The following is a 12,486-nucleotide window of genomic DNA, read 5'->3' on the forward strand; positions in this document are numbered from 1 at the left end:
GTTGGGAAAATGGCATACATTTGGCAACTACACCTACGCACACAGGGATTGCCTGGCTTAGGAGAATATACTCACTCTGTATCTTTGCATTTGATAGAAAGCGAAATTTTTCCTTTAAGTCATATAAACTGTACCTAATTAAATATGTTATTTTCAGTCATGTATAACTTTCATATATGAGATCTGGTGACCACACTTTCTTACTTTTCTTCTTTTCAGGCAATTTTAGTTGTACGAATACAGCTTGACTGCTTGAGATTCTGCCACACTAACTTTCATTCTTCCTTTGCAGGATCACAATATCCTTTATGAGTTGAACGTAAGTGTGTCCTGCCCCAAACCTGATTTCGTACAAGACTCCCATTTTATGAGGATCCCCGTCAATGACAACTTCAGTGAAAAGCTTTTGCCCTATTTTAATGATGCCTTCCATTTCATTGGTGAGTCATGATACCCTGTATTTTAATTTATTGTAATGAAGTTGGCAATTTAACTTGGCACATCTCGCAAAACAGTGGCTTAGTCGATGTTGTGTCACTGATATTGATGCTGTTTTTTTTTTTTTTTTTTTTTTTTTTTTTTTTTTTTTGACAAAGGGGGCATTAAGATCTTTGGTACTGTGAGGCATATCAGTATCATCCCCGAATATTCCATGAGAATATCCTGCCATGAAAAATATAACTAGCAATTTTCAATAATCAAACTTAGCTTCACTTGATTTCTGGTTGATTCATATTAATCCATGGTAATCTTAGACACCTCACAACATTTTAACTTCATGGATTGGAACTCTGCATAAATCCATACACTTTTCTTGATACTTAATTCTCTTTATATCAGATAAGGTTCGTGAATCTGGCGGATGTGTTTTGGTACATTGTCTCGCTGGCATCTCAAGATCAGCTACTGTTGCAATTGCATATGTCATGAAACATCTACGACTTCCTTTCGATGAAGCATACATGTAAGCATTCTATATTTTTCCATTCACATATGAGCAGGGCCGGATTAAGCTGGTGGGAGGCCCCCTTTCCAACTCCTATTGCATACACTACAAACTATAGTCTATATATAAACTATATTATAAACTATAGTCTATATACAAATATACAAACTATATTATTAAATTAAAATGTATTGTTGTTATTGGTGGGAGGCCCCCTCTTGGTGGGTGGCCCGGGGCCCAGACTCCTGGGGCCCCCTTAATCCGGCCCCGCATATGAGTGCGGGTTGTTGGTATACTTTCAAAGAAAATGAGTGATGGGTAATATTTTGCAGCTCACCTGTTATCTGGGTAACTCCTTGTTCTTTCCATGTCCTTTTCAGGTATGTAAAAACTCGTCGGCCAACAATATCTCCAAATATTAACTTTGTGGGACAACTAGCAGAGCTGGACCGACAACTCAAGAGAGACGCAAGTCCGCGTGACCCTACCTCTGCTCCGGTTCTTTTTCGTGCTCATGAGTCTCTTCTCTCCTCTTCTGGCACATCTACCACCATATCTTCATCATCTGCCTTCACTTCATCCATCCTTGAAAGACACGCTTGCGCTGGCCTTCAGAGCATGCCCAAATCTCTTAGTTTAAACCTGAAGACAACTCTTGAAGCTGTCCCAGCCTCCCCATCATCAACTCCCCATAGTCCTGATATGTCACCTTCCACAGCTCTGGCGAGACTCAGTTTCGCTTCAGCGTTAGATGAGCTCCATGACGATGGATTACCTGCTACACCTAAGTGTCCCTCACCAGTGACGCCTTTAACTTGTCTACCTCCTTCACCAACAACAGCAGCAGCCATTATCAGGGATGCAACAAATTCCCCAATATTCTCTTTCAAAAAATATGGTTCATCCTCATCACCTTCATCTCCTGCCTTTAACTCTTTCTTCAAGAGTAAAGAAATATCTAGTCGGACTAGTAGTGACCACAGACGTGAGGCTAATATTTCTTCTATAAAAGAAAGCTTTACATCTAGTGATAGTGTTAATAGTACAAGTGGGTCAACCAATAATTATTATAGTAGTGCCACAATTAACATTGGTGCATCTGAGGCTGGGAGAGGGGTGAAAAGAGAGGAAGTGGTGAGAGGAGATTCAAAAGTTACTCCCACAACTTCATCTGTGACTAGACAAGGGAGAGAGAGGGAAGGAAGACAGGTCTCTGTTTGCATCATTGATGTTAAAAGAGAGGCATCTCCAGTCAAATATGTCCGCAGTGAGCCTCTGGTTGTGCGGGAAACTCAGGTCATTGCTACACCTTGTCATACAAAGCCTGAAGTAAGGTCAGTTTTAGAAGTTCAAGTGGAAGGTGGAAGACAAAAAGAAGAACACTTTGCAATACCAGAAGAGGCAAGAAAGACAGTAGAATGTAAGACTTCTGTTGATGATTCATGGAAACAAAAGGAAAAATCTAATGCACTCCCAGAATCTACAGTGAAGTGTGAAATACGTCGACCTGTAGAGGAAGCGCCTAGACCTCGTGAAGTTATTGTACCTATACAAGTGGCAGGGTCTCATGAAGGTCGTCCAAGAGTTTTAGAGCTTAGTGTTCCTCTTAACCAACAACAACAGAAGTCACATATTCAACATCCTATCCCAGCAACTGCAGCATGTTCAAACACATTACCTTCAAGTGGTGTTTGGTTACCAGGTAGTCCACGTGAAGCATCTATTGCCGAACCAGGAGGAGCAACTCCTAATTCACCAAGTTCTGGGGTACAACAAAGTGATTCAGGTATTATAATTGAAGAAGGTTCTAGAGAACTTCCCCCAAGTCCTCAGCGTCTGCCTAGATGTTATTCTTCAAGTGAAACTCACCTCAACACACGGCGCCTACTAGAGCATCGTAATCCAGACTTTACTACAAGAAAATGTTCTAGTTATGATGAAGTTGGAAGAGCCTGGCCTCAAAACATAACAGTACATACTCAAAAGAACCAACAGAATGTTAATAAGGAAGGCAGTACATGGTTGTGTCCATGGGAACTGGCTCGCAGTGACAGCGTTTCCACTAGTGGCTTTGGTTCAGAAATTTCTGATACTGATCTACTTCATGACGATGCTCAGTCAACAACAACACAAGATGATGCACTTGGGCCTTATGATGCTGTGTTTGCTGATGTATTTCCTGGGGATCAGACGACACAAAGGCAGCAGCAACCCACTACACCAAAAACTCCACGGCCAGCAAGCCTTCCAGGAGTTACAGGCACATACTTCTCACACTTCGAGGTAGATTTTCATAGCCATGCTTTTATACAATTAATGCAGTATTAGTTAATATGCACTTCCTTATAGTGTAACTTTTGCTGATTATTTAGATACTTCTTCTCATAGTCAAGAACTCTGTTTAAGGTACTTCTTATGTTTAGAAAATAGTCACTGAGTGTTCATTTGACACCCATGATTAGACATTCTGTTAGTTAACAGCAGCTGTACATGTTTTAAATAAAAAAAATTTAGTTGTAAATGTAAACTAATGTACTGAATAGGAAATAAAAAATCTCTTGAATCAACATCTAATGTGAATAATTGTTACTTCACTCGAGTGATAACCAGGGCTTTATCATTTTAAAGTTTGTTATCTTGACATGTACCAAATGTGATAGCTACTGTTGTAAGATTGTCATCCACTATAAGCATCACATTAGTCATGGTGATAAAGCTGTTATTAACTATGATGAGATAAAGGATAAACAAACAAGGTAGCTTCAGTCAAAATAAATAACCTTAGCCATTATGTTAATATATGTGTTATTATTTTTTTCATTGGTGTGGCTTACAGTATGTCTCTCACCTTGTGGAAACTGTATAAATCATAGAACATTTTGTTTTTTCCACATTAGTAATTATCAGTTTAATCTGAATATATGGAAAGATATGTCCAGACTCCTGGTGTAAAGGTATTATGTGTGTTTCAGAGGAGCACTGACCCTAACCTGGACATGGGTGTTGATATGGGTACTACTACTGTAGAGCTACGTCGGGGAGGACGTGGACGCATGGGCGTAGAGAAAAAGGATTCAGGATACTACTCATTCCTGACTGAGCATCCTCCTGTTAGCCCTCGCACTATGGGGGAGGGTGTCCGTCATACCACAAGTAAGGTTTTATTATTTGCTAAATGCTAAGCTTTTTTTTAAAGCCCCTTTTTTTGCATAGCTCACACCTTTGCTTTGTTCACATACTGTTTTGGTTTTGTTGAGTTTAAAAGGAAATCAAAGACGAGTCTTGTGAGCTGTATCATTGTGCCTTTAGTTTACGCAGTAAAGCACTGTGCGGTATACATGAACAATACGGTAGACTTCACGCTCACAGCCACAAACCTCAGTGCTCTATTTTATTGCTTCAGTTGTGCTTGTTTACATATGGAGATGTTTATGTGCCTTGCTCCACGTTGGTTTAGTAGTACAACTACCTGCAGGTTTAATATTCAGTATTAATAAACTGGCCAGCCTAGAGATATTCTTTCACTTAATTAAAACCTAAATGACAAGTATTGAGACAGTCACTGGGAGGTGAGACCTTGTTGCCAGAGATATTATCTGGACTGTATTGGAAATTGGAATTTTGATGTACAATCTTAAGTTGTAACCACAAGAAAACCCACTGTAGGTGTATGGCGAAATTTTGCCTGTTTTGTCTTTTATGAATTATATTTGCCAACTAGTTATGTGGAGCAGCTTTAATTTCAGTGGAATGTCAAGTTAAGCAATGTTGCATTTGACATTACTGATAATTACATGGATTTTATTATTATTACCATTACAGTATTGTTAATATTATTATTATTATTATTATTATTATTATTGTTATTATTATTATTATTATTATTATTATTATTATTATTATTATTATTATTTTCCTTTCTTTAAAGATTAAGAAAATAATTTTGAAATTAGCCCTGTGACAACACCAATTTATTGCATAGCTCATCGTCTGGTATCACGTACTATTAGATATGGTTCTAAAGATTTAATTATGTCAGTGTTAATTTACATCTTCATAATTTTATCATTCTAAATGCAACTTACTGAGCAAGCTCCCACAGAACAGAAGACCCAAATTTGGAGAAAGAGAGCAAAGAAATTAAATTATGGTAAAAAAATACATTAAATTGAAGATGCGAGTCACTATTCAGCAAACAAGTGTAAAGAACAGTATAAATATAGAGATGTTGATACCAAATTCATAAAAATTAAATATTTGAAGTATGAATGGTCTATTTTCAGTCACAGAAATTCTAATGAACATTGAAGATGCACATTTTCTTTCAAAATGCTTTTATGCTATCACAAAATACCAGGTATTTGTTGATTTCTTCAAACAGATATTGATCCATAAAAAAAAAAGAAAATAAAAATATTTTTGGCTAAGAGATATCAGTTTTATAATGAATGCTCATCCCTTATCCAGATAATTGTTTTGATATTTATATGTATGTTTTGCATAGGTGAATAAATCAGATGATAGCATTGCAAAGACTTTGTCAATTTGTAACAAACTGAAATTGCTGGTAATATCTGTGAAGGATTTTTTAATAATTATGGGGAATAAGAAGATCACGTGCCTTTTGTGTCCAGAGAAAACAAGTAAAATGGACAAGAATACATTTAGACTGTTGTCTTTTGATGTAATATTTATCACCCACATGGTGCATCTTATTCTTAGACTAAGACATTCCTCAACAACTTTATATCGTATCAAATAAGTTTAGGCCCTTCTTCTTTCTTGTCAGTACATATTTTCTCATATTTTTTAGGAAATTTTCGATTTGCATGTAATCCTCATATTTTTGTAGCGAGGTATATACTAAGCCCGCTTTGTCATTCCGTATTCCCCTCTTCATTGTTAAGTAGTTTCCATGCCGCAAAATACAATACACAGGCAAACTATATTTTATATCTCTTCTGCATAACAAGAAGCTCTGGATCACTGAGATTACTCAGCATATACCACATTCAGTCAGAGATCATCTTTATCTGGGTTTATCTGAAGAATATTGTGGCTTCAGACTTCAGACATGCTGCTGTGACAATGTCTGATTTCAGCAAGGTATCTTGCTTGCATTCTGTATTTATGATTATCATCTTCTTTTGCACCATGGTATGGTTCTGTATCCGTTTCTCAACACGTCATGACTTGGTTAATGATTATTCGAGTTTTAATCTACCAGGTTTGCACTCATGTTGGCTTGTTTATTCATGTATGTTCATTTCCACTCATTTCTTGTGAATTAAATTTCTGAATAATATAAAGCTTTCTTGGGATGTTTATGTCATATTGTTTGTGGATTTGAGACTGTAGACGGAATTTTTTTTCTGAATCTCCGTAGTACTTCTGTACCTTGTCTTATCCCTCATAAAACTGGCACTTGCATAATCATTTCAGGTTTTTCTTGCTAATATTGAATATTCTACTTGCTTGGAGGCCTGAGAGGCTGTAAGGAAGACATTCTTTCAATCTGAAGTTACTGTATGTTATGCCCAGTGTTATGCTGTCAGCAAAATTTTCAGCCTAAAATTTCATTTTGTTGCGTAGTGCATTCTTCATGACATATCTTTCGTTTTGCTTTAATCCTTTCATAGTTTACTGCTGTTTGTACAGTAAGTGCAAAAATAATGAGGTTTATCATATGTAAGATGATTATTCATACGAATTATTTTAATTACTACCTGTGCAATACATAATTCATTTTTGGATGCATAGTTACCCTTCATTTGCCTGAAGCCAAAAAATAAACATTTGAATTACTGTAGCTATTAATATGCCAGTGTTAGTAATTAAAATAATACATAAGTCACAATCAGCATTTAAAAGTAACTTTGTTGATTTTAAGTATTGTCATTTATGTCAAAGGGTAGTCTAACAATATCAGAGGGAAATTATGATATCATAGGTGTGTAATAAGTTTGAAGGGATGTGGTTACATCATGAGAAAGTGTATCTGACTTTATAAGGAACTTGGAAAGTCAAATGGGAACTGTGATAGCAAAAGGTATTGCCAATACTGTATACCAAAGCAAAAATCAACTTAGTAAATGGAAAGCCATTTCAAAAGATGTAAACATTATTTTGAAGGGGGAACTCTACAAATCATATTTTTGACATCCAAAATCTCACCAAGATATGACAAGGGATTTTTTTAAAGATTCAAGTTATATGGATCAAAAGTTAAGTAATATTTTTTTTATAGAAATGTCATTTCCAATGCATTTATGAAACTGGAGGAGCTTCAGTGGACAAGCTGTTTTTCAGCAGCCCTTGATGCTTATATGGTCTTTTGCCTGAAAAATGTATTACCTTTATAAGAAATTACTAAAAGGCGACTGAAGCTGATGATTTTTAAAAGTCAAATATAAGATGATAATTCCACTGAATCCTGAGTTATGAAAAGCACTGTTTCGTATTGGGCTTAAAATCCGCAAAGGAAATGTTTAAAGTATTGTATAGGCTCTAAGTGGCTTACAGGATATGCTATATGGTAACCTGATGGATAAAAGTTAAGAACAGTCACAGGCCATCAGTCATATGTACAGCAGTGATGTCACATAGTATAGCATAGACCACACTCATAAAGGTAATTAGGTTAAACTTTAAAGTAAAGTATGTTTTGCTTGTTAATTTCCTGCAAAGAAAAGTTATAAGTAATTGCTTGAAATTCAATGTCTTCTGTTTATCCTTCAAAGTTCAGTACAGGTATGCATACACAGTATGTATACACATAGTATGAAAAGTCATTGATTCCTGATTTGTGCAAGTTTGATGTAACATTTGCATAGTTTTTTTATGATACTTGAAATATTTTGCTGGAATGATTCTTTAATTGCTTTGGTAATACAGTACTTGTAGTTATTAGACGTAAAGATTGAATTTTCATACGATTAAGGTGAATTACAACTGATTTTAAAGGATCCATTTCTAGTAACACGCAATTCAACAGTTTAATTAGGTAATACAGTATCTTTCCAATTTAGGTATTCCCTAGGAAGCGACAAAGAAAGGGTTTTTGCATAGGTTTTGAAACTTATGGGGTTATTGCTAATTTGGTTTACAGGAAATGATAGTGGCATACAGTATTATTTATTTATGAATTATGACCAGTGTGGATGTTTTCCTGTTACTTTTTAAAATCAGTTTGTCTTCTCTGTTTTATTCCTGATAATTTAGGTAGTTTTGGAGGTAGAGTATCAATTTTCTTCTGCCTGTAGAGAATGTTGAAATACAGTATAACCTTGAGGGCAGTTCTGTTACTTTATGAGACAAGCATTTTGGCTCTGATTACCTTGCTTTGTTTTGAAAATGAGGAACCAAACCTGTTCTGAGTATACTTTGGTTCAAATCACAGAATTTAATATAACCCTTATTTTCCCCTGAACAGTAATTGTTTTAGACCTATCTTGGAAATTCCTGTGCCCTTTGTGATGAATAAAAAATTCCCAGCAATTTAAGCATAGTATGAAGATTCAGCACTGCACTTTATTTAGTACTGCTAAAATAAGAATTTTTCAGTGCTAAGAATTCAGTGGACTAAATCATTCTGTGGTATACATAGTTCAGTTTGTATGTTACATACTACTGATTTTTAAGGTTATTTCTTGGCTAAGAGTTCATTATAATACCTATGTTTAAATCTCTGCACTTTGTTACGAATTCTTTATCTTTAACAAAGTTCAGGTAATATATTTTTGAATTTAATGTGTTTATTTAGCTTTTGGTATGTCATTGTATTAACTGAATTAGCAAACGAAAATAACAAGTAGGTAGATATTCAAATGTCTTCTCAATTTCCCCACCCCAATCTAGGAAGCAGCTAAATTACCTGTCATTCTTTCAAGGTAAATGAAGCAAATTGGTACCAGATATCAAGTACTGTACTGTAGATGACATGCTAAGTAAAACCTTTCTTAATTACTGCAATACATAGGAAGTAGATAACCTTCGTTAAAACATCAGTGCTGTATTTTTTTAAGCATGTTTTATTTATTATCTTAGGCATGTATATATGAAACTCAGTACAGTTTAAGGATCGTGCATGTTATTTTTATCTAGAAGTGGAAATACTGTACATTTGAAGTCAAAAGTAATGGCCATGCTAAAATAATGATGTGCGTACGTAAAGTGATTGGGCATTGTTTGGTGTGAATCATATTTTAGAATGTGCTTACTACAATTATAGTAAATATATATACTGTATTAAGTACTGCTGTATATACACTGATTTGAAAGTGTGCACGGTATTCCAGTGCTATATGTATGCTAGACCTTAGTTAAATAAAAGATGTCCTTCATATTACATTACAGTATAAGAAATATTCTGCAATAGAGGCATGCTCCAATTTCAGTTTGTGGAATGTTATGGATTTTCTTTTCAAATTTTATCGTGTTTCTTTATCATGCAGTTTGAGTAGTCACTGCACGCCCTCTAGTCATTTTATGTACATAGGGCTTGTACAGTAAAGCATTAAAGAATTGGAATTTTATGCTACCCTCTGTTTCATATACTGTATGTATTGGGCCCACCCAAAAATTAATTCCAAGAAGTTTTAATTTGAATTACGATGTAGATATTTCCATTTATTTCTTATTTCATTCATCTTTTCATAATATTGTGGAACATGGTGATGTTTAGCCAATCCCTAACCTTCTAAGTAACTTTCTGTTAGATGATCAAGTGAACTTTTTACTCTTTATAAATTATTTTTACTCACTGAGAACATCTGAAAATGCGTATACGTTGAGCTTTTTGGTCAGTAATAGCCTACCTTCCACTTAAAAAATATATTGAACTGTACAATATGAATTATTATATCTTAATGATACCGGTGGGTTTAACATTTGATGGGATAGACTGATAATAAATGTACTGTATAGAGGCCACTAAAATATTTAAATCACATTGTTTTCTTGTGATGCAATGGATCTTATTGAACTATTATCATTGCATTTATTTGTGCATCATAAAAATGAGTGATAGAGTATGTGTTGCTGAGTAATGTGATATGCACTGCAGTTGGTATGTGTGTGTGTGTGTGTGTTTCAGACTGTAGATGAAACTATTACATTATCCATAAAAAAAAAAAATTATTATAGCTATCGTAAAGGAAATATGAAATATTTTTACACTGTACTGTATATCTTTGAGACAGGTGTCCATGAACTTACAACAAAAGCAAATTTTATATTTTTTCTAATTTGATATGCTTATTTGGTTTTCAGTTTCCAAATAACTTGACTGAGGAATGTAAGAAAAATTTTGAATGACTGCACAGAGACTAAGTGCACTACTCAAAACTTCTTGTTACAAAAGTGGGATCTACTTTATTTCCAAATCTGATGCATATATATGTATACAGGCAGTCCCCTGTTTATGACGGGGATTCCGTTTTTACGCCGCGTCGTAAACCAAAAAATTGTTGAAAATTGTCAAAAACCCTAAGAAAACCTTACTTTTAATGCTGTGGGTGTATTGAAAACAATGTAACTGCATTTTTATTGAGTTTTTCATCAAAAAAACCTCCAAATTTTGATTATTCTGCCATTTTGGAGTCATATTTCTTCCATCGGATCGGTGTACGATGCATCGTAACCCCGGAACATGTGTTGTAAACCGGGAAGTAATTTCTGATGAATATATTTGAAAAGTGTCGTAACCTCGGAACGTCATAAGCTGGACCCATCGTAACCTCGGAACGTTGTAAGCCGGACCCGTCGTAATATATATACAGTATATATATACATATATATAATATGCTACCCTGCTTTTTCACACTTCATTTTGTTGCAGATTTTTGTGGAACACATTATTCACTTTTCCGCGGGGGGAACTTTCACTAATTTGCGTATTTTATAGATAACATTACTACAGTGTAAGTACACTGTAAATCATTTTTATCATAAAAATCTGTATCTAGTCATGAACAAAATATGAAAAAATACAGTAATTAGTGAATAAACAGAGTTGTTCTATGAAAAAAAGTGAATTAGAGATAATTTTAGTTGTTTTTACCAATACAGGCAGTCCCCGAAAATTGTCGTAAACCGGAAAATCATCGAAAATCCTAAGAAAACCTTACTTTTAATGCTTTGGGTGTATTGAAAACAATGTAATCTGCATTTTTGTTGAGTTTTTCACAAAAAAATCCAAATTTTTATTATAATACCATTTTGGAGCCATATTTCTTCCGTCAGATCAGCGTACAATGCGTTGTAACCCCGGAACATGCGTCGTAAACCAGGAAATAATTTCTGATGAATACATTTGAAAAGCGTCGTAACCTCGGAACGTCATAAGCCGGACCCTTCATGAACCAGGGACTGCCTGTATATAAAGAAAATGGGACAACTTCAATACTATGAGAGAAACGGCTATGCTTATGTATACGGGTAATTTGGTTAGTTGTCAAATGTTCAGTAAGACATTATTTAATTTGTATTAAAGATTTATTTAATTTGTATTAATATTTTATAGACATTTTGCTGTGTTTACATTAATGTTAATATTTTAAAATGAGTAAATAATTGTTATAAGCATTTTTGGGGGCATATATACATAAGAGTAACAATTGTAAAAGGATACTAATCTAAGATGACATAGGGTGTTTTGGGATGATGGTTTGGGGTGTATTTTTGTTTGAATTGATATTAAATTGCTTTAGTATGATAATTTAAGGTATATTTTTGGTTGAGCCACTAAATTAGTCAGTAAACTTTCAAAATAGAGTTATATGCAATTTAGTTTAAGGGGTACAGGGTATTTGGCAGTTATAAGCATTTTTAGAGGGAATTTTGTATTTCTGCGGTGGGTTCTGAAACCTATCCTCGTGAAAAAGTGGGCGAGCAGTGTGTGTGTGTGTGTGTGTGTGTGTGTGTGTGTGTGTGTGTATATATATATATATATATATATATATATATATATATATATATATATATATATATATATATATATATATATATATATATATACAGGCAGTATATACGACGTTCGAGGTTACGACGCTTTTCAAATATATTCATCAGAAATTATTTCCTGGCTTACAACGCATGTTCGGTTACGACGCGTCGTCATTCGATCCGACGGAAGAAATATGGCCCCAAAATGGCAGAATAATCATAATTTGAAGGTTTTTTTGATGTAAAACTCAATAATAATGCAGTTTACATCGTTTTCAATGCACCCAGAGCATTAAAAGTAAGATTTTCTTATGATTTTTGACGATTTTCGACGATGTTAAAAGACGATTTTGGTTGGGCAAGAACGGAACCCCGTCAGTAAACTGGGGACGCCTGTATCCATATATATATATATATAGCAGTTACTTCAAGGGTGGGCAAAATTAGGTGAGATAAAAGATTGAAGAAGCACCAGCCTCACTGCTTATAAAAGGATGGTTGGGCAGCTGATAGTTTCCAGTGTCTTTAATCTTTGGCAAAGGCTGGTTTAAGTGGCTGACTGAATGCCACAGCTGCTAGTGGATCTAACTTTTTTT

At 34.7% G+C, this 12,486-nt stretch overlaps 1 protein-coding gene across 4 annotated transcripts in view; it reads left to right on the forward strand.

The window, feature by feature from the left end:
* LOC136851916 (uncharacterized) overlaps positions 1 to 12,486 on the forward strand; it is a 127,772-nt gene that overhangs the window by 91,579 nt on the left and 23,707 nt on the right. For all 4 annotated transcript variants that reach the window (XM_067126273.1, XM_067126270.1, XM_067126271.1 and 1 more), the window contains 4 exons: positions 293 to 440; positions 841 to 964; positions 1,327 to 3,229; positions 3,919 to 4,099. In XM_067126273.1, coding sequence (XP_066982374.1) covers positions 293 to 440; positions 841 to 964; positions 1,327 to 3,229; positions 3,919 to 4,099 — 2,356 coding nt within the window. The remainder of the gene's footprint in view (positions 1 to 292; positions 441 to 840; positions 965 to 1,326; positions 3,230 to 3,918; positions 4,100 to 12,486) is intronic.

Source organism: Macrobrachium rosenbergii, chromosome 24 (assembly GCF_040412425.1).
Source record: "Macrobrachium rosenbergii isolate ZJJX-2024 chromosome 24, ASM4041242v1, whole genome shotgun sequence".
NCBI classification, from domain to species: Eukaryota; Metazoa; Arthropoda; class Malacostraca; order Decapoda; family Palaemonidae; genus Macrobrachium; species Macrobrachium rosenbergii.